This window comes from Phyllostomus hastatus, unplaced genomic scaffold, assembly GCF_019186645.2.
Source record: "Phyllostomus hastatus isolate PE091 unplaced genomic scaffold, TTU_PhHast_1.1 phas_scaffold_385, whole genome shotgun sequence".
NCBI classification, from domain to species: Eukaryota; Metazoa; Chordata; class Mammalia; order Chiroptera; family Phyllostomidae; genus Phyllostomus; species Phyllostomus hastatus.
Window position 1 is genome coordinate 4,043,840 of NW_025334026.1, and position 27,207 is coordinate 4,071,046.

The window sequence follows — 27,207 nt, forward strand, 5'->3', positions numbered from 1 at the left end:
GTCCACTTGCCATGGTCTTCTCTTGCCCAGACAACCACCACAGCCTCCTACCTGGTCTTCTCACCCCTAGTCCTGTCCACTCGTTCCCTCATTTGGTTCCTAAAATGCAAACCTGATCATGACATGCCCCTGCTTTTAGAAGCCCCAGTGGTATCACAGAAGGAAGGCCAAGCTCTGGCCACTCCACAAGGAGCCCCGTGATCCAGCCCCTGATGACTGATTCAGCTCCATCTCTTCCCAGCCCCTGCCTCACACCATCACACAGCAATGTGAAACCGCCTACCTCATGTTTTCTTGCCAAGGTCCTTTATTTATTACCTCCACACTTTTGTTTTACTGGTCCCTCTGCCTAGGATGCCCTCTCCACCCTGCCCTCCACTTCAATAAGATGATGCCACTCCAAGTTCACATTCTCTAAGTAGCTTTCCCTCAGCCCTGAGATGCTGGAGTGGGAGCCCCAGCTGTTTGGAGTTCCCGTAATTTGCCACAGTGCATCACGGATTCCAGCTTGTGTGCCTGCCTCTCCCACGGATCTCCCACAGTGTCAGCACTGCTGACATACTGGGCAGGACAATACTCTGCTGTGGGGCTGTCCTGTGCACTGTAGGATGTTTAGCAGCATCCCTGGCCTCTATGCACTGGATGCCTGTAGCAGCCCCCTCCCAGTTATGACAACCACAGATGTGCCCAGACATGGCCAAATGTCCCCTGGGTGGCAGGCACAACTGCTGCCAGCTGGGCATCCCTGCCCTAAGCTATAAGAAACGTGCAGGCAAGGGTGACAATTTACCCAGCATTGTATTCCAGCATCTGGCACAGGCTAGAACACAGTAAATATCAACTGGAATAATGAGTTAATGAGTGACCTGATGCCCTGTGCAGTAATTCCAGGGCTGCAAGTCTCTGGACAGTTGCCCTTCCTCCCTGTCTTGTTTTGCCTCCAGGATGGGGAACAGGTACCAAATTCAGACAACCTTCCACCCATGCCAGATGGAGACCTTGGGGTAGAAGGTCAGGCTTCCTTCTTGCCCCTCGATCCCCTCGGCCTTCCCCTCCCCCACGGAGCCTGATCATGCCCCAAGGGCACGTTGTGACAGCCAGCGGAACCGGTGGGCACCTCACCCTTTTCTCATGGTTGGGGATGATGCAGCGCACGAAGTTAGGTGTGGTGTTGCGCAGCGTGGTCATCAGCTTCCCCAGCTGCTCCTTGTACAGCTGCCCCACCGTGCGGAACATGCCCTTCTTGGTCTTGGAGGCGCTGGGCAGCGAGCTCTCCGTCATCTTGGCCATCTGGTCCAGCCCCACGATACGGTCCACTGTGGGGCACACGAAGGGCAGCATCAGCCTCTGGCCTACCCAGGGGCCCTCCACCCCTGCAACAGGCCAGACAACCAGTCCTGGAGGGTAGAGACCCTGGGCCCCCCGTTCTTTCCTCTGCCGCCAAAGCCCTTCCTCTAGCTCTAGGGAAGGGGAGGCATGGTGGGATCGCCTTCCAGCTATTACCTTTGGGGAATCCCGAGAGCTCCTGAGTGACAGAAAGTGTATGACAGAGACGAGACAGAGGTGCAGTCTTTCTGACTCCAGATGGGGGCGTTCTAACTCACCATGCCTCAGATACTATTTCCTCCATCATTACCCTGACCTCAGGACCTTTTCTCTGGGTTCCAGGTTTGGGGTTGAGGGACTCAGAGGTGACCACTCAGGAAGTGGTTGAATGTGTCAATAAGATGTCACTAGCACCTGCCAACCCTGTCCTCCCCTGCAGCCTGATACAGGCCAGCCCCTCTGGGGAGCAGGCGTGAGCATCAGGGCAGCAGAAGGAGGGGGGAGGGCCCTGCATGTTCAGCTGTCCAGCTCCAGCAGGCAGGGCCTTACCATCCTTCCACAGGTCAGCCACAAACTTGTCTGAGGAGGCATTGAGGAGGGCGGTCACATTGTCATTCAGCGGGTCCATGTTCTTGGTCAGCCAGGCAGTGGCGTTGTAGTCCACCTGCCAAGAACCATCCACAATGGTCAGGTGCTCCTGCTTCAGTTACGAACTAAGGGCAGGGCCCAAGTTCTCCTGTTTCCCTTCCAGATTTCCCAAGGTCAGAGAGGAAGTGGCATTAGCAGCTGCCATGATGGGAATCCATAAACTCCAGTGAAGAGACCAGCAGATCAGGATTTAAAGGGCCCTGTGCACAGAGGCCTCATCTCTATTCCTTGCATTCTCCCAGCAATGCTTCTCTGGCAGCCCCCTTCCTCCGGGGTCTAGGATGATGCCTATGCCATCCGAAAGGGGAAGAGCTTTGCTGCCGGCAAACACCCTTATCACACCCAAAGTTCTCCCCGCCTCTAGAGAAAGCCTGACAACAATTCTTGTTTTGAAATTAAGTTTGGAGACCTCTTCTCCCCTCTATGATGAACCAAAGTTTTGTAACTTGGAGATTTTGATACACAGATATAAATACCTGACCTGACTAATAACCATGGCCAAAGCTTTCATTTCATGATTGTGACTATGAAATGGAAGGAACCAGTAAGATCTCTCCGGTGGGTTATTATGGGACGCAGGCTGTTCTGGTGATGGCTGGGCCTGATCCGAAAGGGGACTAAAAAGAAACCACTCATAAAGTGGGGTAAAGAAAGTGTCACCTCTAGATACCTAAAGGAAAGGTGCCCCCTTGAGTACAGGGGAGAAGTGGGCAAATGTTTTTTAGTAAAGGCCGAGGCAGTAAATATTTTCATTCTGTAGGCCGTACAGTCTCACAACTACTCAGCTCTGTCGTCATGGCATAAAGGCAGCCATGATGTCATGTATGCATGTGGGTGTGGCCGTGTGCCAGTAAAACTTGACTCACAGAAACAGGCTGTGGGTCAGAGGTGGTGCATGGGCTGTATCTTGCCAACCCCTGGCTTAGGGCACTGCCTGCTCCCATCATGCACTGGGGGTACTGGAGAGTCAATAGAACACTGTAAGGTTCTGTAAGCCGGACCAAGCCGAGTCTTTCCACATCATCCAGGGCCCTCAGAAGCCACAGGGGGAGGTCCTGCACATTAACAGCCATGACATGATGATGATGAGGAGGAGGAGGAGGAAGAGGAGGAGCATTTAACAATGACAATGGTGACAACCATCACAGAGCTGGCTGGCAATCGCAAACCTAAGGCCATGATAAGGGAGATTCCTGTTGAGGCCAGAATTAGGTATATTGGTCACTCTTTTCTGGCCGGCTCTTCCTGTTGGGTTTAACTTGCAGCAGGAAGGATTTAGAGTATGTACAAGAAGAACTGCCTGGCCACCATGGGTGGAGTGTATGTATCTTCTCCCTTACAGATGCTTAGACAAACCATAAACAGGCCTCGCTTGGGATCTGGTTTACACCAGATGCCTTTGGGTTGTGCCATTCCTAAGGCATCCCTGCTCTGAGCGTCCCTCCTGAGTTCCCTGGCACAGAGAGGGCCCTGGGACATTCCGCTGGTACCTTCCCGGCATAGTGGATGATGGAGAACTCGGTTTTGTCCTTGAGCTGCTTGGGCTTCTGAAACTTGGGGTGGTTGCCCTGCTCCGTGCACAGCTTCTCCACGAAGGATGTGTCTGTGGCCTTGGGGAACCAGCACTCCTCATCCAGCAGGGCCAGCACACCCGGAGGGTTGTTCTGGGGAGGACAAGAGGGGCGGGAGCACAGCCCGGGCGCCTAGGCATCAGTATCGCCAGGAAAAGCTGGCCACCCAAACCCACGTGCAGGCAGCCCCCGAGCTCTGTTACCATATCTGCCTGCACATAAAGATGGATTTATGCCCTCGTCATTTTAGTCCCCTCCCGGCAAAACACATCCCCAAGTTGTGTGTCCAATGGACCAGCACTGGTACAAGAGTAGGCACCAACAACAGAATGTGTTTGCTGTTGCCCCCTGGTGGGCAGCATCACAACATCACAAAGATTTCACACTTACAGCTTTATACATAAATGCACCTCAGGGTTCCTTTTGGTAAAGTGCTTCCCTGTGGGAGACAGTCTAAACTAAGGTGTCACGAGCACAGCCTAATTTGCACATGCCATTCCCTCTGCTGGGATGGTCTTCACTTTTGGAACTCAGAGATGGGAAGTGTTTCTTAACTTCTCTGTGCAAAACAGGCCTCCCTGAATCATTCTCCATGCTGGCTTTATCAGGAGCTCAGTTGCTTTATTTGTCTGGTGTTGCGTTCTGCTCCAGGAGGGCAGGGACCAAGTTTGTCTCATTCACAGTTACATCCCTAGACCCCCAAGAAGGGCTGGCACATAGTAGCTGCTCAACAAATAGTCATTCAACAACCGTTTATTGGGCAACTACTACGTGTACAGTTCTAGCAGTTTGGGATACGTCAGTGAACAAAACAAAGTCTACCAACTTTGGAAATAAATGAATGGGAAAGAAGGGAAGGGAAGCAAGGGAGGGAGGGAAGAAGAACTTTTAAAAAGAAAATACCTTTGATTTGTAATGTGGGTTAAGAGAGAGTATGACTGAGTTCACAGGGACTCAGTGCTGGGGGAAGCGTGCACAGACGGAGAGAGAGCAGGGTCCACATGCCGACTGCAAGAGGCCACACGCATGCGAGTGTGATGTGGGCCCTCACCGGCCGCTCGATGAGCTCAATGCAGGGCTGCAGGTCCAGCCCGAAGTCGATGAAGTTCCACTCGATGCCCTCGCGCTGGTACTCCTCCTGCTCCAGGATGAACATCGTGTGGTTGAAGAGCTGCTGCAGCTTCTCGTTGGTGTAGTTGATGCACAGCTGCTCGAAGGAGTTCACCTGAGCACAGGACAGCGAGGGAGGCCCCGTGAGCATCATGGATGAAGTCAGAGGGCTCGGGGTCCCCCCTACAGAGAGCCCCAGGGCTTGACACCCTTTCCACAAGAGCCTGTTCTGCCGTTTCAGCACCCAGAGAGGGCTTAGGCCCCAGCAAAGGCTGCCTAGAGTTCACGGGGGCTGGCAGAATTTACTAATTCCTATGCCACATACAGGGTCTGCCTATACATTGTTTTAAGGATGCTTATCTCCTGCATCTGCACAATGATTTGTGCAAAGAATAATAAGGTAGGATACTCTATCACTCCCCATTTTGCAGATGTAGAAACCGAGACTTGGAGAAGGAGTAATTCCATACAGATAGATTTTGGATGATCTGTCCGTCTCAAGACTTTCCGTTTCATTGAGAACTTCCCCCCAACCCATGGGAGTGAGATCCCGTAGCCACGTGAAGGAAGGCAAGACCCTCAAAATAGTGCCTGGCTCTGAGGTGACCACACAGCCCTCCTCCAGTAGGAGTTGATGAGACTCAATACCAAGGTCTTGACTGGAACTGTTGGAAGCGGTTGGGACTGGCTAGAACTGCCGCGGTAGCTGAGTGGCTGTTGAGAGCTGTGGCAGCCATCTGGCCACCACAAGGGGAGCCTGCTTGAGAATGGAGCCGGAGTGGAGGACAGTGGGGGAGACGGCAGGAGATCAAGTCCTGCTTGTTGGATGCAGCTGGACCTCCGGCCTTCTCCGTTTCACAAACCAGTACATTCCCTGTTGAGTTTGTCTCGTCCACCCTCGATGATCTAATTTAAACTAGACAGCCTCCCACCCTGCAGCAGCCATCTGCCTGCCTCTCTTCAAGATAATGAATTCTCCAAGGGGAAGCTTCTTCATCCCAGAGAGCCAAGTCCATGCCTGTTGTCATCCCACCAAACTGTACCTCAAAGATCTCAAATCCAGCAATGTCCAGGATTCCCAGGAATGAAGCTCCTTGCCGGTGCGTCTTGTCCAGGGCTTTGTTCACACGGCTGAGGATCCAGCGGAAAAGGCGCTCGAAAGTGGCCTTGGCCAGAGCCTCTATGGCAAAGTCTGCCTGTGGGGGAGCAAGGGAGCACAGTCATTCCCCACAGGCTGCGTTTTCCCAAGAACCCAGCTGATGACTCAGGTTTTTTATTCTTCTCCTACTTACAGTAAGTCCTTAAAAAACAAACCAACCAACAAATAGCCAAACAAGGAAACACCACCATCTCTGCAACCAGCAGAAAGGAGCAGTAAGGAACAGCGTGGTCAGATCTACGGAATGACTGTGTGGGTAAGTCAGCACTCCCCGGCAGAGAGACCTTAACCAGAGAGGAGCCTGTTCCATCCCAGGGGCCAGCGGGAGGTGGTCAGTCCTGCCTCTGGAAAGGGTACACGGTCATTTCCAAAGACAAATCTTTTAGGTCAGACTTTGTCCCTACAACTAAGAGATCAGGATGAGGTCATGAGTGAAGGACTCTGCTGCTCTTGGTCAGTATTGTATTCTTAAAACCTGACATGGACTTCGAATATTCTAGTGTTGGACAGGTGAGGAATAAAGATACAAACAGATGGGGAAAACGATGGATAAATGGATTGATGATGTATAAATGGATGGGTGGACAGATGTGTGATTACCTGTATGAAAAGACAAGTGAACTGATGGCTAAGTGCACAAGTGGATAGATGAATAGAGGAATGGAGAGATGATGGACGAATGGGCTAAGGTGGATGGATGGGTGCAGGGATGGATGCATGGATGAACAGATACACAAATGGATGGATGAGTGGATAGTGGATGGATGAATGATGGATGGACGATTCTGCAGGAATAAATAAATGGCAAGTGCATCATTACCTGTTCTTTTGTCTGTGCTTTCTGTACCACATCCCGCCCAACTTTGATGCGCGGGGTAAGGATGCATCTGGTGAAATCTGTCACGTTAATCCCCATGAGGTGACACACTTTCTGAGCAGCTGGGTGGAGAAAAGAAGCACAGTAAGTACCTCACAAAGAGAAGCCTTGGAAAAAAAGGCACACCATGTGGGATGTTTGTGGTTTGTACATACATTGTTGGGTTGTGGTTTTTTGTATTTTTTTTTGAGAGATGGAGCATGATTGTAGTGAACATAGCATAAGAAGTCCTAAAAACTGCTGTCATTAGCAACCTCACCCCAGTGTTTTGCTAAGAGGCAATGACAGGGGTGGGGTGGAGGTGTGCTCCTGCTGGGGTGTAAGGTCAGATGGTTCTAGGTTCAAGCCCTTGCCCTCTTCCCAGCCATGTGATTTTGGAAAAGCCATTCAACTTCCTGGAGTCTTGTTTTTCTTGACTTATAAACAGAGTCACCTACTCAGTATCCTGTGGGGTGTAACAGGGTTCAGTGAGGTAAGGTATTGAAAGTGCCTGACACATAGTTAACTATTCAATAAATATTCGTTCCACTATTCCAAGATATGGTTGCAGCATTGTTTATAGTGATACAATATTGGAAACAGCTTCGATGTCCATTAATATGGGAGCAAACATATCAAGGTATTTCCATAAGATGGAATACCAAATAGCAGCTGAAGGAGTGACTTCCCTTTTTCTCCTTCTCTCTCGACCAATGGTTCTCAGGGGGATGGCTTTGCCCCCATGGGACGGACATTTGGCCCAGTCTGGAGACATTTTTTAGTTGTCCTGTAGGTGTTGCTACTGTTGAGAAACCCTGATTTAGACAATGGTGAGTAAAGAACAGTAAAAAAATCAAGTTGAAGAATGATGTCTTCAGTGGGACATCATTTATCTCAATTAAAAACACACAGAGCAACACTATGCATTGTTCCCATACAAGTGACAGTACAAATGTAAGGCTGAAGGTTCGCAGTGAAGAGCCACTGGATGCCTGGAGGTGCAGGGAGGAGAGGGCACCCAGCGGGGAGAACAGGGAGGGGCCGGCAGCATTAGCCGCACCGTCCCGCTTCGCTTTGAAGACAAAGAGGTATCAGAAAATATTAACGAACATCTGTTCTGGACACTGGACTCCCGCGTTCTTGTGACACCAATATGTGCATTTCTGCATCTAAAAGCTTTCTCTAAAACATAATCCCCATCAACATGAAGACTAGTGCTGCACGATAGTTTGCGCGTGCAAGGTGGGCGATAAAACGGAGTGGTTTTAGGATCTCCCCCATCTCTGTGTGAGGGTGCATTGGGGGCTTCTCTTTCCCTGAAGGTCTCTCTCAGAGGGTAACTCGCCAGGCCCGGAGTGGAGCACGCGGGGAACAGCTGGCAGGTCTAAGGGAGGGGGGAGGCCCAGGGGCTGCAACAGCAACACAACCCACAGCCTGTGTGGAGGCCGCAGAGGCGGGCGAGCTGGGGACCTAGTCATCCTCCCGGCTCAGCTGCCGGTGGTAGCCAGGCGACTTTTTCAGAACGTGAAACACTGCTCATCTGCAGGTAGGGCTGTCGGATTCAGATTAAAAAAAAAAAAACATAAGATGCTGAGTTAAACTTGAATGTCAGGCAAACAACTAACACTTCTGATTGTAAGTATGTCCTAGGCGACATTTGGGAATATAATTCTATGTTCTATAATATATTATAATTCTATAATCTAATTCCAATACTAAAATAAAAAGTGTTTGTTGTTTATCTGTCTTTCAAGTGTAACTGGGCATCTTATGTTTTATCCGGCATTTCGGTTTACAGGGAAGCTGGAGCACTGTCTCCTCTGCAAGACTGCACGTGCTGTAAGAAGTGGGGCTGTTCCTGTCTTGTTTGCCTCTGTATCTCGGGGCCTGGCATGTAGTCCACAGGGAAAACTGTTTGTTAAACAAGACATATGAGTGGGAGCTTTTAGAATGGGTGCTCCCTAAAGACCCTTCCTGAGCTAAAGCTATTAGTTCTTTTCTCCCGCACTGATTCCAGAACTTCCCACCATAGATCTTTAGCAGTGAAAAGTTGAGAGAGAGAGAGAGAGAGAGAGAGAGAGAGAGAAGTCAGTGAAAATAACTCAGTTTAGCTCTTGTTAATACCACGAATCATCTCACCCAGGAAAACAACCAAAGTCCAAATGTGACCCCTTCCCCCATCACCCAAGTCGCTGGGCAGAGGCGGTGGCACCTGTGTTATCCGGCATGGACGCCTGGTCCGTGTTTCTTTCCTTCTTGAAGACGATATTGCCGAGCTGCAGGACGGACGACACCACCTTCAATATGGCTGCAGCGAGGGGAGAAGAGCGGAGAAGACATGGCTGTCAACACCAAGGTGCACTGGTGGTTTGGAGTCTGAAAGTCATCGGAGGGCCCACATCTTCTCCCAAACAGAGTCAATGCTGAGCTTTTAGGAGAAAGCCCAACACCCCAGCTCCCTGCTAATGGGGGAGAAACCCTGGCAGGGGAGAACATTTTCAGATGACTGCTAAAAACCTTGTGCTAAAATGGAATACCACACTGCATGGCAAGGGCAAACTGCAGTCCGTGGACCAAACCCAGCCTACTGCCTGCCATTTTAAATAAAGTTAAAAAAAAATTTTTTAAAGTTACTGATTTTAGTGAGAAAGAGAGAGGTAGAGGGAGAGAAAGAGAAATACTGATTTGTTGTTCCACTTGTTGGTACAATCACTGGCTGATTCTTGTGTGTGCCTTGACTGGGGATTGAACCTGCAACCTTGGCGTATTGGGACGACACTCTAACAACTAAGCACTACCCAGCCAGGGCTAAATAAAGTTTTATTGGAACACAGCCACACTCATTCACTTATGTCTGAAGGTGGGATTCTGCGTCATTGATAAGGATGTGACTCCGCATTTTATAATATACTGGGCTCCCTGTAACCTTGGTTCCCATACCTTGACTCTGACACAGATTTTTAAAAGAGTTTAAAGGACAAAAACCACCATCCCAAAGACAAAAGCAGAGCACAGTAAGTCATAAAATAGGGCTTGGCAGTCCGCAAGGCCTGAGAGTGAGTCCTAGCTCCACCAGTAACCCACTGTGTCCTTGAGTGAGTCCCTTCATTTCTCATCTGCAGACCAGGGGCAATGGCAGCCTCGTGTGCTGTGATGAAATGATGCATAGGTAATGCCTAGCGCACTGCTTTGTAACCTGATGTCTTCACTTTAAATACAAGCATTTCCACAGAAGCCAGTGTTTTTCTAAAACAATTTAAATGGCTCCATCATTCTCTTTAATAAGCTCAAACAAGGATTTAATAAATCCTCCATAGATCAATATTTTAGTTTGTTCCAGTTCTTTATTATTTAAATTAAACTGGATATAATGGTACATTACAAAAGGGGAGGGGGAATTTAGCACGTAGCTAAACATAGCAGGTACTTAATCGTTCGTTGTATTTTTTTAAAGCAAAAGATTAGAAGCAAAACTGACTCATGTCCCAAATAAAATGAATTATTCTTGGAGAACCATGTCATTCAGAAGGGGGTGCTGTTAACATTGGATTCTAATGTGCAGCCCTGGCCAAAATCCACAAACACTGTCCACTTGTCAAATGACCCACAAAACCTTCTTTTCCTGGGCCCCAGTTTATCTCAGGAGGAACCGCCCCTCCCTGTCGCTGCATTTCAGCAGCCTAGCACTGTTCTGGGGCGTCAAAGGGCATGGGAAGGAAGGAAAATTTTCCACAATCTCACCGTGGAGTTCCCCAAGGAGAATAACCTTGAACAACGGGGCCCAGCGAACCCAGAAGGAAAAGTGTTTCTTGAAGCACACCGTGGAGAGTATCCATGAGTATCTCATTGAATTGTCCTATTCTCAGGGGTAAATGTGCTTCTTGGTCACTGGTTGATGATACTCATCAATATTGGTCTGTTATCAGAACTGTCTTTCCAGGAAGAGCCAAAGGAAACCCACCACCTCAATTATTCTCTCTCCCATATCCTCTGCCTACATGTTATTTTTTAAAAGATTTTATTTATTCATTTTTAAACAGAGGGGCAGGGATGGAGAAAGAGGGAGAGAAACATTGATATGTGAGAGATACATTGATCGGCTGCCTTTCAAATGCACCTGAACTGGGGACCCGGCCCACACCCCAAGCATGTTCCCTGACCAGGAATCGAATTGGTGAGATTTTGCTTTCTGGGATGACTCCCATCCAACTAAGCCACACAGGTCAGGTCAGTTGACTTCATCACATGCTGTTGATGAAGTCAACTACCTCTCTACCTCCAGGTCCAAGAATGGAACAGAGACTTAAGCTACCCAGAACTTTCTACAACCTGGCTACAATGAATAGCTCAGCTTTATGAACATCAACCTAGGGTAACCACTAAGAGTCAATCAGATTTCATTTAGGAACTCAAATAGAAAATCCATTCTACTCTTTTCTGTTGGACCTAAACCCAAGAATGTAAGGGCTGGAGCTATGGCAGCCATGTTGCTGCTAAGAAGCTACAGCCTACATAAAATTAATGTTGTCGAGAGACCAGGTTCTAGAGATATACTTTGAGCCCCTAGAACTCCCTGTAACTGAGTCCAGTATCCCTGAACTATTTTTTTTAGCTCTGAGTGAATCATTTTCCCTTTTGCTAAAGATAATTTGGGTCATCTGTAACTGAAAGAGCCCTAATGTATACAACTACTTTTAAAAAACACCAATAAATCACCTAAAGTAATACTAATTTTCCTTCTCTTTTTTTGAGCATTTGGGGAATTCAGAGAGCAGAAATGAATCCTGACCAGAGAAGAATCCCTACCTGGTTCCAGTGGAACCAAGAGCTTGAATCCAGGTCTTCCCGCCAGCCCCCAGACTCAAGGTGTGAGGACTTACACAGCTGCTCTTCTTCACTGAAGCCCATGATCCCCATGGCCTCCAAGGTTTCCTGGAACATCTCGTCATCCTGGGCAGCTGGGATGGGCACGTAGCCATTGGAGAGGAACGTGTAGTTGTTGAAGCCCTCCAATAGCAAGTCATCTGGACGGAGAGAAAGAGGGGGTGTGGTCAGGAAGGCACACCACTACTTTGAACACCAGACAGGAACCTGGTAAAGGGCGTGGGCCATCATAATTTCTTTCCCTTTCCTAAGACTTGGATGGTTTAAAACCTTCCTTCTGCATCTCATAGATGGCTTCACCGGCCATCACTGGCCTCACATAGCAGTGCAGGTTGTACACTCCCCCAGGGTACCTGGCAGCTGAAATTCAGCCTTCACTCCACTGGCTAAGCCACGACCCCTGACATGGGGCTGCATTTGCCAGGAAGAAGGGACACATTTATCTCAGTTGTCCAAAGGCACCCTGCCTTCAGGAACAGATATATCTGAAAAGTTAGATCAATCTTCACTTACCTATTTACTGTATTTTATAAGATAAAATCATACATGTACACACATTTTTAAAATCAATTATTAGCAAAAGTTTATAATAAAAATATATTCCCTGTTCTACCTCTTCTCCAACTCCTACCTTACCCCACAATAACTGCTTTTATGTCTTTTAGCTGTTTCTTCTGGTAGTTACCATGACCCCTACATATGATAAGCTTATAATATATATTATTATGTTTATATGTGTATTATAGGATATTTCTGAATATGTCAAGATTAGATATTCTCTGTTGACTTCCTACTATGGTGGGTAAAGACTGAGCTCTCACACCATCCTCCCTCTCCTCCGACTATATCCAGTTGAATCAATAGACAAAGTTTATATCGGGTTTGGCAAATCTGGTCTGCTGGTTGGTTCTGTAAATAAAGTTTTGTTGAAACACAGCTACTCTTATTTCTTTGTCTACTATCTACAGCTGCTTTCATGCTACAAAGGCAGAGTTGAGTAGTTGCAACAGTGACCATGTGGTGGTCCCCAAGGACTAAAATATTTATTAACTGGCCCTTTAGCAAAAACATTTGCCAACTCCCTGTGTATATTATTACATCTATTTAACATCATTTTCTGTAAGATTATGGTTACATATCTTTATTGGTGTTCAGCCACTGCCCCTTTCCTCCCAGTTTTATAATTGCTTCTGTTTTTCTTACTTTTATAGCACCCTCAAATACATCAAGTGTCCTCTTTCAGATCAATCTTTCGTTGGAAGATTGGACTTTCTGGATTTTATTCCAGATAATCCAATTATCTGGATTTTGGGTTGGATTTTAGGTTGGATTTTATTATACTTTTGGAGGGAAGTCAGTGAGATACTTTTGCTTTCAAGGTCTTTTATGGGCAAGTCACTTGGAAGCTACTTAATAAACTCCAGGCTAAACTGACCCAAGATGCTAGTTAACTCGAGCCCTTGGATTAGCTGAAATGCCTGATTAAAGTCACAAGAAATTTACATTGTTGCCAAGACCTCATTATCCAGACTACGAATACATTTTTAAATATTTCCTTTCCTCTAAAAACCTAACCTCTTCCCAGATCTATCATCAAGAATACAAACGGTTCCTTGGAATGTTAGTGGTTGGCCATATCCTTGCCCAATTTCTGGAAGACCAGTGGCAGAACACACAGCTGAGACCCAGGTTACCAAACCACCAAGCTGGTGACTTTGATGCTAAATAGGAGGAGGAGGGACATGAACATTTCTTCCCAGGCCACCCCACAGTGTCTGCACTGTAACTAATTTACCTAGTTGCAGGTGTATAGCATCCATTCAGCATCCTGTTTTTTATCCAAAATCGCTCCAGACCAAGCATCCAGAAGCAATAACAAATGCTGCCTCCCCTAGTGGTGACATATTGCAACACACCTAATTCTTAACCAAAATAGCTAACCCTGGGTCACAAAACTGGTAGGAAGCTAAGTTTGTATTTTTCTCCTAAAGTTTTAGACTTAGACTTAGTACTAGAATGTAGACCATGCCCTGTACCTATAATCATTGGTATATTTCTTTTTTCAGCCTGGTGGTTTACATATTCTTTCAAGAATTAGTAGATTACTACATGTCTAGAACATACCATTTCCTAATGGAATATGGCATAGAGTATATTGTTTATATGCAAAAAATAATTTCTTGAAACAAAGATCAGTATACCTATTTTTATAAATAAATTTTTGTTGTAACACAGCTGTGCCCGTTGATTCATGTATTGTCTATGGCTGTGTTTGCATTATGTTCAATGGCAGAACCGAGAGGTTGTGACAGAAACCATGTGGTCTTCGAAAAGCCTAAAAGATTTATTACTTAGTCCTTTACAGAAAGTTTGTTGAACTCTGCCCTATGAAACCACTTCAAGGACTCTTTCAAAACATATACAAGGTCTGTCTGGAAAAAGTCCACCATTGTTAATATAATGAGAATGGTTTGTGTGACATCCATGTAACCTGGCAGCCAAGGAGAGTGGACTGGAATGTGCATGTGTGAACAATGATGACTTCACTGTACTAGTCAGTGGGGGTGGTAGACGCTGTTGAGTGAGCACGTGTACTGTGTGGCCATCACATTCAAAATGACTGAGCGAGTAGAGCAACGAATCTGCATCACATTTTGCATTAAGCTTGAATGTTCCTCCATGGAAACTATGCAGATGGTTCAGAAGGCCACAGCTATGGGCAACTGGTGATTAGTAGCATCATCCCAACTATGTGCCCACTCATGCATCACATCTCGTGCAGAGTTTTTTGCAACTCCAGGTGACTCAGCTCCCCTACAGCCCAGATTTGGCACCCCATGATTTCTGGCTTTTCCCAAAACTAAAATCATCTTTGAAAGGGGAAAGATTTCAGGCTGTTGATGAGATTCAGGAAAATATGACAGTGCAGCTGATGGCGATTGGAAGAACTGTGTGAGGTCCCAAGGTGCCTACTTTGAAGGGGACTGAGGCATCACTGTCCTATCTATGTACAATGTTTCTGTTATGTTTTTCAATAACCTCTATTTTTCATATTACATGGCTGGATACTTTCTGGACAGACCTTGTATAATAAAAATTGCTTAGTTACACTTCCCCTCCAAATTTCTTAAAAAATTGTGTCTTATATACTTGCAGGTTTTATAAACTGGCAAATATAGCAACTGTTTTTCTCCCTTCCTGGAAGGCACAGATTGTGTCTAATTGAACCTGACATCTTCAAGTCTAATTGGACTTGATTAGTTATTTAATGTCTAATTGGACTGGATGTCTACCATGTCACATAGCAGGTGCTCAGTACATGAGAATGGCTGAATAAAAGGCACACTTCTCACTGCAAGGAGATGAGGAAGGCTGCATCTACCAACCGAAGACACAGTTCTTTCCCTTGGCAGGATGTCAGACCCTGTTTTAATAGCTGATGGATTGACCCCAGATTATGGTGAAAGGGAGAGCTGAAATCTCCCAACTCTCACCCTTGCTGGTAACTTACTTTTCATCTTGTCCTTGGCTCCAGCAATCATATAGTAAAATATGTGGAACGTCCTCTCATCCCTGGCTTGGCGAATTGCCCGTGACTTTTCTAGCAGATCTGGTTTGGGAGAAGTTAAGAATTCTGGGGATACTGTGGCTGTTTCCTTTGCAGGAACCCAACCTTCCTTTCCAATCCCTGTCGCACTAGCTGCTGGAGGGGAAATCTCCAGGACGGGGAGGGACTCTCCAGAGAGTTCTGAGGAGCCTTCGAGGGGTGGCCGAGTCAAGCCATCCATGCCTGACTCACACAGGTTGACCCTCTAGTTCTGACTCAGATCCCTTAATGAGACCACTAGGTGCAACTGGCAGTCCCCCAGCCCAGAGAAAAGTGAGGGGAATGGAGGGAAAAGACAAAGCATGAAAAGACAGGAGCCAAAGACCCAACAACCATCACCAACTCTGCTGCAGAGTGAGCTGTCTTGAGATGTTTCAGAGTAAAAATAATTACCCCTCTATGACTTAGTAGCCCCCATTTTAAAGCATTTTGTATGCATTATCTCATTTAACCTTCACAGACTATCCTAGGAAGTAAGTGTGAATAACATTTGCATTTTCCATACAGGGAAACTATGGGAAGGACAAAACTCGGGAGGGACATTATCTCCCAAGAGCACACAGCTAGGAAGTGGCAAAGCTAGGTGGCTGTGGTGGCCAAATTACCCCAGCCAAGGGGCTGGGCTTCACAGAGTGGGTGCCAGCCCTGGTAGAGTGACCTTGACCCAGCTTGGAAGGGAGACTGTTAACACACCCTGCTAATTAATCTAAGATGAGCTGTTCTGCCATGGGAGGTAGGGGAGGTGGGCATGGAGACCCTTGAGGATGGTGCGGGAGGGCACATTCGTCACTGGGCTGTTGTACCAGATGGAATAAAGGGGCTATACATAACCTTTTGTGGGCTCTTAAGAAAAGGTTAAGTAACAATAATATCACAGCCATCATGTGTCAGAGGCACACTTTGGGCCAAGCACCATGCCAAGGGCCATGCACATCATTTCATTTAACTGCAATTTACATACAGCTCCATAAGTAGGTGCTGTTATCATTCCCATTTTACAGGTGGCAAAACTGAGCCTCAGAGAGATGAAGTGACTTGCCCAAAGCCCCACAGCTAATATGGCAGAGCTGAGACCTGGACTCGGACTCATGCCATTCCAGTCTATCCTCTTATCCAGAGCACCAGAATGCAACCAAAACACTCCCCTGGGTCCTGTCATTGCCAAACAAATGCTCCACAAGCCATGAAAATATAATGCCCTTGAGCCTGAATGGCACCTATAATGCTTCTGCACTGATCAGTTACTAAGCCTTAGATGTGGTCCCCAAGTCCAGAAATTTCTAACTTGCCTCCACTTCACCTGCCAGAGTCTCACGAGATGCTCTTTGCATCCTTTGCAGCATGACCATTCCTCTGGGAAAGCTCTGTTTCTGCCAAATTCCTGTCTGTGGGCTGCAGCCAGTCACAAACCAGTTCTCCAAGGAGAACAAGGGGTCCTGGATTTGGCCTTGGATCATGGCTTGAAAAAGATGAAGTGAAGATCACACAATGGACAACCCTTACTCTACATCTGGCATGGCTCTGAGAGAGAGCTTTACGTGAGTTAGTTCACTTTATTCTTCCAACAGCTCTACGAGATAGGTGTACTATTATCTTGATTTCACTGATGAAGCACAGAAAGGTTGAGTAACTGGCCCAAGGTCACTCAGCTAAGGAGAGGTCCACACAGAATGAAATGCAGGCTGTTTGGGGTTCAAGCTCAGGGACCACCGCATTGCAATGCCTGCTATTAAGGGAGTGAGACCCATAGGAAAATTTGTTCTGGGAGGAACCCAAGAGTCTGGGGACAGAGAGGCAACTCTTATGCCTTTTTCGGCCTCCTCAGGCTCTGGGAAGGAGGTTGGCTAGGTCGGGCTCCCAGGCGGTCCAGGCTCAGCAAAGGATACAGGTCTCAATGTTGGCTCCCACGATGTAACCAGTGACATCGAAGTTGATGCGGATGAATTTGCCCTGCCAACAGGAAAACAGTTTACAGTCAGTTCTTGGGCCTCAGCCCCTCACCCATTCCTGCAGGCAGGTGGGCAAGGAGATGGCAGGGAGCATGTGGGGTGGGGCAACCCCAGAGGCTCAGAGTCTCACAGGGCAACTTGTCGGAGGCAACCACTGTCACTGAGCTGGGACGATCCAAGGACTCACCGCAACACAGGAGCTTACAAAACACTTGCACAAGTCAATCCCACTTGGCTCTTGCAATGCCCATCATAGCTATTCCCACTTGAAAGGTGGAAAAACTGAGGCCGAGAGAGCTGCCCAATCTAATATCACTCCTAGGAGGAAGAGCCATGAGGAGAAGTCATGTTTTGCCACTTTCAGTGGCTGGAGGGCTCCCCACCTGCCACCTGCCTAGAAACATGCTGCATCCTCCATGATGAGTCAGGCCCAAGTTCATCCAGTTGCAAACTAAACCCCCCCTTTGGAACCAATGAGCATGAATCGTGACTCCAGAGCCACACTATCCAAGCAGGACTCGCATGGGAGGCTCTGTGTGTGGGTCTGGGCCACGCGCCGAGCCCTGGGACTCATCAGATCTCCTTCCCAGAAGAAGATGCCCAATGCACCTGCCTCTGCCTCAGCTGAACCACAAAACCATCTCATGGCCCCACCCTTTACCTGCTTTTTCAGTAGCTGACAAAGGATCACACCCTTTCCTCCCATCATGATGTACATGGTGGGAGATGTTGCCCTGTGTGGACACATCCCCTAGGCTTGCTCAGGCCTCGACAAAAGCCCTGCACTTTCCCCATCAGGAAGTAAGACGGGAGAGTGATTGGGACAGCCAAAGCCATTGCAACTGTAACAGGGAACCTACCAGTCCTGTGTGCATCCTTCTCCCTTCCCCCCAAGAAAGCATGGGCACCCACGAGCAAAGGACCTTTTATGGGTTAACTCTGTACTCTCCTTTATGATGTCTAGAAATGTGATACTGGGCTGCAGCACACACATGAGGTGCTTCTCAGTGAAGGCAGCACATCTCCCAGGAGGACTTTGGAAATCTGGGGGAGTGGCTGATTGGGATGTCACATGATGGTGGGGGCTGCTGTTTTGTAGTGGACAGGGGCCAAGGATGCTAAGCACCCTACACTGGCCAGGAGAACCCCAGACACCAAGCATTGCTCACATCCTCTGTGATTTTCAAAACTGCTGTCTAACATTCACGGGAGTGAAAAACCTGTTTGGAATTAGCTGACCTCTACTAGAACCTAACCCTGTTTCAGATAAAAACTTGCAAAAATTTTAAATATTGCTTTAATATAAGAATGTCACATCCATGTAACTCTAGAGCAAATTGTTCTTTGGTCGAGAGCTTTCCCAAGACTATGTCATCATTTTGGAACCCCCTCCTAGGCATGCGTCCTCAGACACCCGCACCCTGTCTCCGTCTGTGCCTGTAGTGGTCATGGGCCTGGTGATTCTGGATTGAATGCAAGTGTACGACTACTTCACTGTGTCTTCTTAGGTCTTGAGGCCTGAGCGCTGATACGCTGAAATTTGCATTTTAATTATAAATCGTTCTGCTTTATTTCCCCTTCACATTGCAGTTAAGTCATTATGCTGACTCGTTTTCACCTGATGTGCATAGTAAGTGATGTTACCTATAACTCTAATTTTGGGAAAGGGAAGTGGACATTGCATAGTTATTTGTTATAAAAAGTGGGTCTTGAGGGGGGCAGGGCTGAGGACCCCTGTGTGAGCAGGGAGGACACAGGAATGCCGAGCAGAGGTCTCCACAGAGAGTTTTTCACAGGATTCCACCCCAGCAAGTGACAGTTAAGAGGGGCACCACAAATTAGCAGAGGCCCCCAATCATGAGACATCCTAACCAGCATCCCTCATATTGCCAAAATCCTCAATCTTTCCTCAGAGTCCCCTCTTTAACATATCTTTCTGACCCTCCTATGGAAGCCACCATTTAGTTTGTACAAAACAAATAACTTTTGTCTAGGTGTCACCAACTGCCCATTAGGCCCTAGTGAGAAAGGAGAGGCCCTGGAAGCCTGTGGAAGTGTGTGTGGGAAGGTGGCACCTCCTGCCTCGTTGACTGTCAGCTCCCCAGCTAGACCACAAACTTCATGAAGGCTGTAATTGCATCTGAACTGTTCGCCATGGTCCTGTGAGCCTAGTTCAGTATCTGATACACAGTAGGTGCTTACTAAAAATTAACTGAGCAAATTTAAAAAACCAAGACAATGGTATATATAAAAATACCTACCAGAATGACAGTATACAGCAAGTGCTTAATAAATGTTCACGAAGGATGTATGTGCCTGGTACCAAATAGGTGCTCAATTTGTGTTTTGCCAAATAAATAAGTATTGGATATGTGTCCAGCACATATTAGGTGCTCATAAATATTTATTGAATCAATCATGAATGTCAAATTCCTAACAGGGTATCTCACAATAGATTCTCAATGAATATTTGGTGAATGAAGGAAGGAAGGAAGGAAGGAAGAAGTGAGCCCCTGTAGGTTTGTAAGGTCGAGACAGGACTGAAAACACAGCAAAATGTGTGAGGTATGCCTCTGTCCCTTCCATCCCAAACTCCCCTTGCAAACACAAACTCTGCTTTCCCAGGCAAGAGATGACACCATAGGACTTGAGCCTTTCCCAGAAAACCCACGTGGCTTGGCTACTTACGAATCGGGAGGAGTTGTCGTTCTTGACTGTCTTGGCATTGCCAAAGGCCTCCAGAATGGGGTTTGCTTGTAGAAGCTGCTTTTCCAGCTCACCCTAAAATTCATTCATATCTAGTTATTGGAGAAAGAGACCCAAGCACTGATAGTTCTGCCCTAGATGGATGTTGTCCCAAAACTCAGCCCTTAACCCACAGGTTCTCTATCCTATCACCTGCCCGCTCTGAGACCACAATGCTAATGTCCAGACTTACTCCAGGGTTTCAGAAGAGAAGCAACTGGCTGAGCTCTTTGGTAGCTAGGGCTTCTCTTCCCTAGGAAGGCCACTTTTCCCTAGATGGGGCCTGCTCATTCATGCAATATCACTGCCACTCAGGACAGCTGCACCGCCCAACACCGGGACGTCATTTATATCCCAGTGAGTGGCGCTCCTGGAGTTGTGCAGACCCGCGCTACTGCTGATGGTAGGCAGTCCTGTTGCTGTTTGTGTTTAAGAAGCAACCATCTTCAAGCTAAGCCACTCTTGATGGTTTTAGTGCAATTTTTTTCTTAAGTTGCCATTTTTCCTTTTGCGGACTAGTTTTCTAAGGGCTCCTCTGCAAGACGAGTAAGGAATGCGCAAAACCCACCAGGAATACTTTTAACGGACGGCAGACCAAAGCTACAAAGCAGGTTGCCTGAGCTCCATTCATCAGGTTAAATGCAGCTGAGACTGTACACAGCCCACTGGCCCTCTCTTGGGGGCTCCTGTGCACAAATGCAGTCATGTGATTAAATGTGGCAGGAAAGGGCCAACGAGGTAAGTCATGCTGGGAAGCGAGGAGCTGCTCCTTGCCTAGCCCCCAAAAACGGCGGCTGCAGACTAGCCAGAGGCCTCCCTGTCCAACCTCCTGCAGGTCTCACTGGGAAGTGGTGAGCTCTGAGGGTTTCCTCCTGGTTCTGTCTGCTGATGCCCCTGCTCCCCTTTTTCAGGGCAGTAGCACTGAGCTAAAAAGAAGCCGAGGAAGGCTCTAAGGGGGAAAGGGAGAGCACAATTTTCCTCCTATTCCTCTGGTACCAGGAGGACATTGTGTCGCTGTCCCTAACGGACAAAACAGGGAGCTACTATTTACTTCTGTGTCTATTCACACGTCTTCCTCCTTTACAGCTTCCAAAGAAGATGTAACTGAAGTCTTATCTCTGTGAAAATCCAGCCACAGGTGGAATCTCCTGGAACTGGGGCTTGTGGGAATTTATGACAAGAGTCATGGGCTTTCCTTGGCTAGTGGGAAGAACTCTAATAAAAGATCCTTTTGTCAGTACAAACTTGGGGTCCCAATACCTCACAAAAAGGTCCCTTTCTAGAATGGGAATTCCAACTGGTGGGGTCAAAATGTCCTTCTTAGGAGAGCTTTAAACACGGGGATCTGGTCCAAAGCGCTCACTTTATGGATGAGACTGTGGCGCAGAGAAGTTAAGTGTCTTGGCTGAGGTCACACAGGAGCAGATCTCAACCAGAATCCTGATTCTCCTGACCCATCTGTGGCACTGCTGCCCAGGGTCTAACTAAGATGCACTGAGTGTGATCCTAGTACACTGGGACCTCTGAGGCTCTTGTCCAGGCTGAGACCCATGTGCCAGCCCCCCAAGCTCTGGGTTAGACATGAGTTTACAGATGCAGAGCTCCAAGGAAGACCTGGTTGTGTGTTGCATAGCTGGGGCCTTACCGTGCCACCAAAGCTAGTGCATCGCAAACCCCAAGACTCCTGTCTCTGGAGCCTCAGGTCAAGCAATCAGCATGCAAAGAGAGACACGCACCGCACACACATGCACGAGGACACACCAGTGCACAGGGGACATGGCTCAGGGAGAAGTACAGGGATGATGGCAGGGCGGAGGGAAGGAGGCATGCCACAGCAGAGCCATTAACTGACTGTCAGTCAAGCCAGGGAAGCTTTAGGGCCACATAATCCTGAAACATTCAACCAGATGGGTTGGATGATCCTAGGGCATTCCAGGTGGTGGACACGTTGGTGGGGAGGGTGGGGGACTCATTCTGAACTGGGAAAATCCATTACAGGCTGGAGGAGATCCTAGGGATTCCCACGGGAGTCCTGCGGGTGGCAAATGTGTCCCCACGCCCTGCACTGGCATCAGACACCCGCAGGACAGTAGTATTTTGGTGCATTTGTTGGTTTGGTTGTGAAACTTGGGGGCTAGCCCACTCTACTGTCAACTATGGGGCTCAGTGGGTGCAACAGGACCATGCAGATCTAAATACACTCCGTGCCTCCCGTACACGCCAGGATAACACTCCCAGTTACTCACGTAGGCAAGAGATGGGCCTTGCTGTGGTTGAACAATACAGTATAAAACAAATGTCAGTGTTATTTCAATCACACGTACACCAGGAGCTGGAGAATAGATGATTTCAGTCCCTTGCCCCCCTAGGCAGCCTGCATTCCCCAAGGTAACTAGGACAGCAGCAAGTTCTCTTTGATTCTCTTTCTTCCTCTGTTTTGCTCACTCCCATTTCTAATCTCTTATAGACCCAGATGTTTCAAAGGTTTCTGTAACTGCAGGGGCCACGGTGGGATCTTTAAGGCCGTATCAGACAACATCCTGTCTGAGTCGTGTTTACATGTGCAGAGAAAGAAGGGCTCAGCACCACAGTGTGAGCTTGATAAAGATCAGTCACTATTGTTAAGTCATATTATTTCTTTTTCTTACTGTTCTAGGGAAAGGAAAGGCTGTGGGAAGCAGCGGTCAACTGGTACGCAAACCTTGGGGCTGTCTCTCACTCTACAGAATGCCAGAGGCAGTTCAGAAATGCCAGACCTTAGGTTTTCTGCATTTGTTTGAGGGAGGAAGATTCCTGAAGCTAACACCAGTGCCCGCCCCAGACCTTTGAGGGCCTCTAGACAAGCTGGTCTCCATGGCTACTCCAGAGCTGCCTCTGAGCGCCGGTAGCAAGTCAAAATAGTAGGAACCAATGACACCCAACCCATTGTCAGGCCTCCATTCTGCCATCTCTCCTGCCCCAAACCCTCAGCAGAGGTGCTGGAAAGGTCCTTCAACAGCCCCATTGTTTGCCCCCTCCTCTGGGACAGACGAGGCAGGGCTGGAGGAGGAGAAGGAAGAGAAGGATGGACCCAAGAAGGGATCATTCTAGAAATCTGCTTTTCTTTTTCTTTGAAGCCCTTAATCAAACTGAGTCATCATGGGGTTATCTGTATGGTTACTTGACGATGCCCCCTCTTTCCCATGTGTCTGGGAGCTCAGTGCCTAGAATGACAGCATTTCTTGGACTCATCACTGGAGCACATCTGGCAGAGCCTGGCACAGGACAGAGGCTCAGTCACTGGCACTGGACCGAAGCCCACATGCTGAGTGACAGCGGTACATCCCCTGGGGCCCTGTCAGAGGGACACGTTGAGGAATGGCACGGGTGCCACACACTAGGGGGTTCACAGACTCCCACAAAGCCATGGCTCCCAGTCAGGGTGACTGTGCCCCCTAGAAGACACCTGGCAGTGTCAGGAGACATATTTGGTTGTCACCCTGAGGGAGGAGTTGCTACCACCATCTAGTGGGAAGAGGCCAGGGATGCTGCTAAATACCCTATAGTGCATAAGATGCCTCATAGTACAGAATTATCTGGTCTAAAGTGGCACTGGTGCCACTGTGGAGAAACCCTGATGGAAAGCAAGACTCCTCACTGTGGCAGGGAGAGGGCTCCTCCCATTTCACAAAACAGAAGCCTTTGGATGATGACCCTGGCTGACGCAAGGGCTTGCCCAGACCCAAACGCCACCCCCCAGGCAGAAAAAGATCCCTATTGTGAGCCGTCAGGGGAAGAGACAGTTAAACAGGGACCTGAGTGTTTACAATGCTGAGTCCTGGCCCCCTTTAACAGTGCTTGTCCGCAGCTCAGTCAGGCCATGAGCCTGGACACCCCTGTGCTAAGGCACAGCCACCAGCCAGAGACTGCCACTCACCGTGATGCTCGTGTCCTTCTTGCCCTTGTGGGAGGAAGCCACCACGGCCAGGTACTGGATGACTTTCTTGGTGTTCTCCGTTTTCCCAGCTCCGGACTCACCTCTGAAAGAAATGGGGACAGTGTCCCACTGGAGATAGTCCTACATGGGTGTTCTGTGGGTGCCTTTCTGCAGCTCCATGTCATTTGCCAAATGGGGAAACTGAGGCTATCTGCAGGAAAGGGACTTGCCCAAATTCCCACTGCTGGCAGACAGCAGGCTAGGCCTCAAACCCAGACCAGTATCTCAGTCTACTCCTGAGAGGGAGGATGCACGGAAGAATTCAGCTGAAGAGGGTGAAAGAGAAAACCAGAGTTTTTTGGACCAAGGTCCAAACTTAGGCTTATTTGGAATTTAAAAAAAAACCAGATTGTGTATTTTAGAGCAGTTTTAGGTTCAAAGCATAATGGAGTGAGAAGTACACAGAGTTCCCACATCCCTCTGTGCCCCCCACATGCACGCCCCCCCCCCGCCCCCGATGCTCAACACCTCCACCAGTGGGATACGTTTGTCAAAGCAATGAACCTGTACTGACACATCATTATCGCCGAGTCCATAGATTTTACTTCAGGGTTCATACAGAATAGTTTTACTGCAACTTCTCTTCTTACAAGATATCAGCAGCTTTGTCAGAGGTGGAAAAATTAGGCAAGAGGCAGCTTTCCAGAAAGGACATAAGTACCTCTCACGGTGTTGAGACCTGCAGTAAAAACTTTAGAAACTCCCCTTCCAGAAGAAAAAGACTGGGTATCCCATTAGTCCCTGGACAGATGAAGCCCCTTTGTCCCCTGGAGAACCTCACTTCGATGGTCAGGTGGTTAGCTCAGTGTCAAAGGGTGAACCTCATGGAAGTAATTCATGCTGAGGTGTAAAAGATGGATAAGTTTAGATTAGCAGGGCACTGTCTTATCAAGAGTATTCCTAAAATATGAGGGTAGATTTTTTTTTAACCCAGCTGGCCTTTTTGAGCCATCTGCCTCTCTTGGCCACTGGAGACCATTGTGGTGGGATCTGAAGGCTCACACAAGAGTTCAGACCCTGCCTCTGACTCCCACCACTCCTAGCGAGAGGGACAGACACAGCCTCAACTCAACCTTCTTCCTTCGTGTCCTCTCCTCCCATTTTCTGTGTGTGTGTGTGTGTGTGTGTGTGTCTCCTTTCTTTGTCCACACTCTCTCATTTTCTGAGCTCACTGAATATTCTGAAAGGCATATTCTGAAAAGAGACCATTTTTTTTTAAGTCTGGAAGAGAATTTGTCCACCCTGAGGTCAGCTCAAGGTTCTCCCTGCTGAACCAGTGCCACCAGTGCTAGTGTGGTCCCTGCTCCTCTTCCTAATTAGGAAGTAAAAAAATTAATTTGCTCTACCAAGGGCCCATTAATAACTTTGCTCATGGTTAAAAAGAAAAAGAAAGAAAGAAAGAAGCAGCATGTGCCTTTAATTGCTGGATCCAATCCGACAGGCCCCTCAGTCCAGAAATCAAGGGTTTGATCACCAGGAACAAAGAAAAGTCTCCAGCACTGTCCGTCACTCCCCAGCGGTCTTTATTCCCAAAGGCCACATCATTCCACATGGCCTCAGAGGCACCTTGTGAAATGGGAATGGGAGGTAAAACCAAGTCCAAAAATAATAAAGTGTTCTTAAATTTTAAGGAGAGAATGGACTTTGAAGGGAGAGCAGAGACCCTGTGAGTTTCACATGCATTCTCTCTCTTACTCGCAGTCCTGAAGGTAGGACATATCCATGTTATTACAGAAGAGGAATGCTAGCCCAGAGAGGGTAAACAACTTGCCCTAGGCCACACAGCAAGGTCAGGGCAGAATTGGAAAGTCGGGTCTCTAATTCCAATGCAATCAGAACTCTTTTACTACATTTTAACGAGTGATTTCATGACACAGGCCCAACCCTCTAGGAACTTGCTTTCTAGGACCAGAGGAAGGGAGGGAAGAGGAATTGGTATTTGTTGAAGGGTTATTCTACATGAGGCATTGGCCTCACAAATCTGTTCACGTAGTCCTTCTGACAACCTAAGGGAGAAGTTATTGACTATCCCTGTCACTCACCTAGGGAAACTGAGACTCAGAGAGCTGAAGCAAAGTGTTAGGTTCTGACTGCTCCTGCTGTCACACAGACAGGAAAAAGAGAAGGTATGAGATTTGAACGTGGGTCTCCTTGATGCCTGAGCCCACATTTTATTTTGATAAGTGAGAAAAGGGGGTGAAATGCAGGAAAGACAAAGCAAAGCTCTGACACCACTTCACCAAAGAGTTATCCATACATTCCGGGTGCCTTCACTTACCTCAATAGGCTCTTTGAAAATGTAACCAGGGACTAAAAAACCAAGCCACCCAGTCACTTACACCTAAATATGAATGACTCCATCAGTCTAATGTGAGAACATTTGACAGACATCTGCCCAAACTGGAGGGGCCGGACTCCGATCAGAGCAGGAGGAAGGAGACAATTTCAGTGTGGCCAACCTCCGTAGGTGGTCCGAGCCCATTCAGATTCAAGACAAGAGTCAGGGAGACAGCAGAGCACACAGTGCCCCGGGATCAGTACCGCCTGTCTTCCCTTTCCCCCGGTTTTCTCGTTTTCCACCTTTGCCCTCAACGTCTCCCTCCTCCTCGCTTCCACAACAAAGACATTGGCCTGGTCTTCCTTCCACCTAGTAGGGGAGGGGAAGTGGGACACAGGCTCTGGGAATCTGCTTCTCCCCGTGTGGGCTGCTTGGGCTGCTTGGCTCCACAGTTTCCAAGTTCTATTGATAAAAATAAATTGTCCTGGGAGGTTCTGCCAAAGAAAACACCCCAAGCTCCAGGCTCAGGGTGTCGGAAGATTGATGTACTCAGGGCTGCTTCAGAAACATTCATCTTTGCTTTTTTGGTCTCTGACTCTGGGGGTGAAAATACCTTCCTGGTCTGAGCACCCTAATCCTCTGTCCTGTTTCTTAGGGGATTTAGAGCCCAGGCCCCTCCTCCTAGAGGAAGACCTGGATTCTTGACAATAGACAGCTGCATGGCCTTGTAACCATGATACCACCAAGTCTTTTGAATCAGTTCAGTGCCAGAGGCTGGAAGGAGCTACCCAGTGGCCCCTCAGCCCTCAGCCCCACACAGAGCAGGCTTTACGGGTATGTGACCTGGGCAGTTCCACAGGGATCTCCCCGAGGAGGGTCCTGTGCTTGATTTAATGCTCTTATAGCCATCTAGAAATTTGTAATGATTTTTAAAAAATATTTTATTTATTTATTTTTTAGAGAGGGAAGGGAGGAGAAAGAGAGAGAGAGAGAGAGAGAGAGAGAGGGAGAAACATCAATGTGTGGTTGCTGGGGGCCGTGGCCTGCAACCCAGGTATGTGGCCTGACTGGGAATCGAACCTGTGACACTTTGGTTCC

General features: G+C 48.0%; 1 protein-coding gene across 3 annotated transcripts in view; it reads right to left on the reverse strand.

Moving 5' to 3' along the window:
- MYH11 (myosin heavy chain 11) overlaps positions 1-27,207 on the reverse strand; it is a 118,773-nt gene that overhangs the window by 29,645 nt on the left and 61,921 nt on the right. For 2 of the 3 annotated variants that reach the window (XM_045819290.1, XM_045819292.1), the window contains exons 5-17: positions 23,772-23,874; positions 22,102-22,122; positions 19,799-19,891; positions 17,048-17,111; positions 15,066-15,164; positions 11,551-11,694; positions 8,883-8,978; positions 6,635-6,753; positions 5,699-5,851; positions 4,597-4,770; positions 3,465-3,638; positions 1,876-1,990; positions 1,123-1,316 (exon numbers count right to left, since the gene is read on the reverse strand). In XM_045819290.1, coding sequence (XP_045675246.1) covers positions 1,123-1,316; positions 1,876-1,990; positions 3,465-3,638; positions 4,597-4,770; positions 5,699-5,851; positions 6,635-6,753; positions 8,883-8,978; positions 11,551-11,694; positions 15,066-15,164; positions 17,048-17,111; positions 19,799-19,891; positions 22,102-22,122; positions 23,772-23,874 — 1,549 coding nt within the window. The remainder of the gene's footprint in view (positions 1-1,122; positions 1,317-1,875; positions 1,991-3,464; positions 3,639-4,596; positions 4,771-5,698; positions 5,852-6,634; positions 6,754-8,882; positions 8,979-11,550; positions 11,695-15,065; positions 15,165-17,047; positions 17,112-19,798; positions 19,892-22,101; positions 22,123-23,771; positions 23,875-27,207) is intronic. The other variant, XM_045819291.1, reaches the window with a different exon arrangement.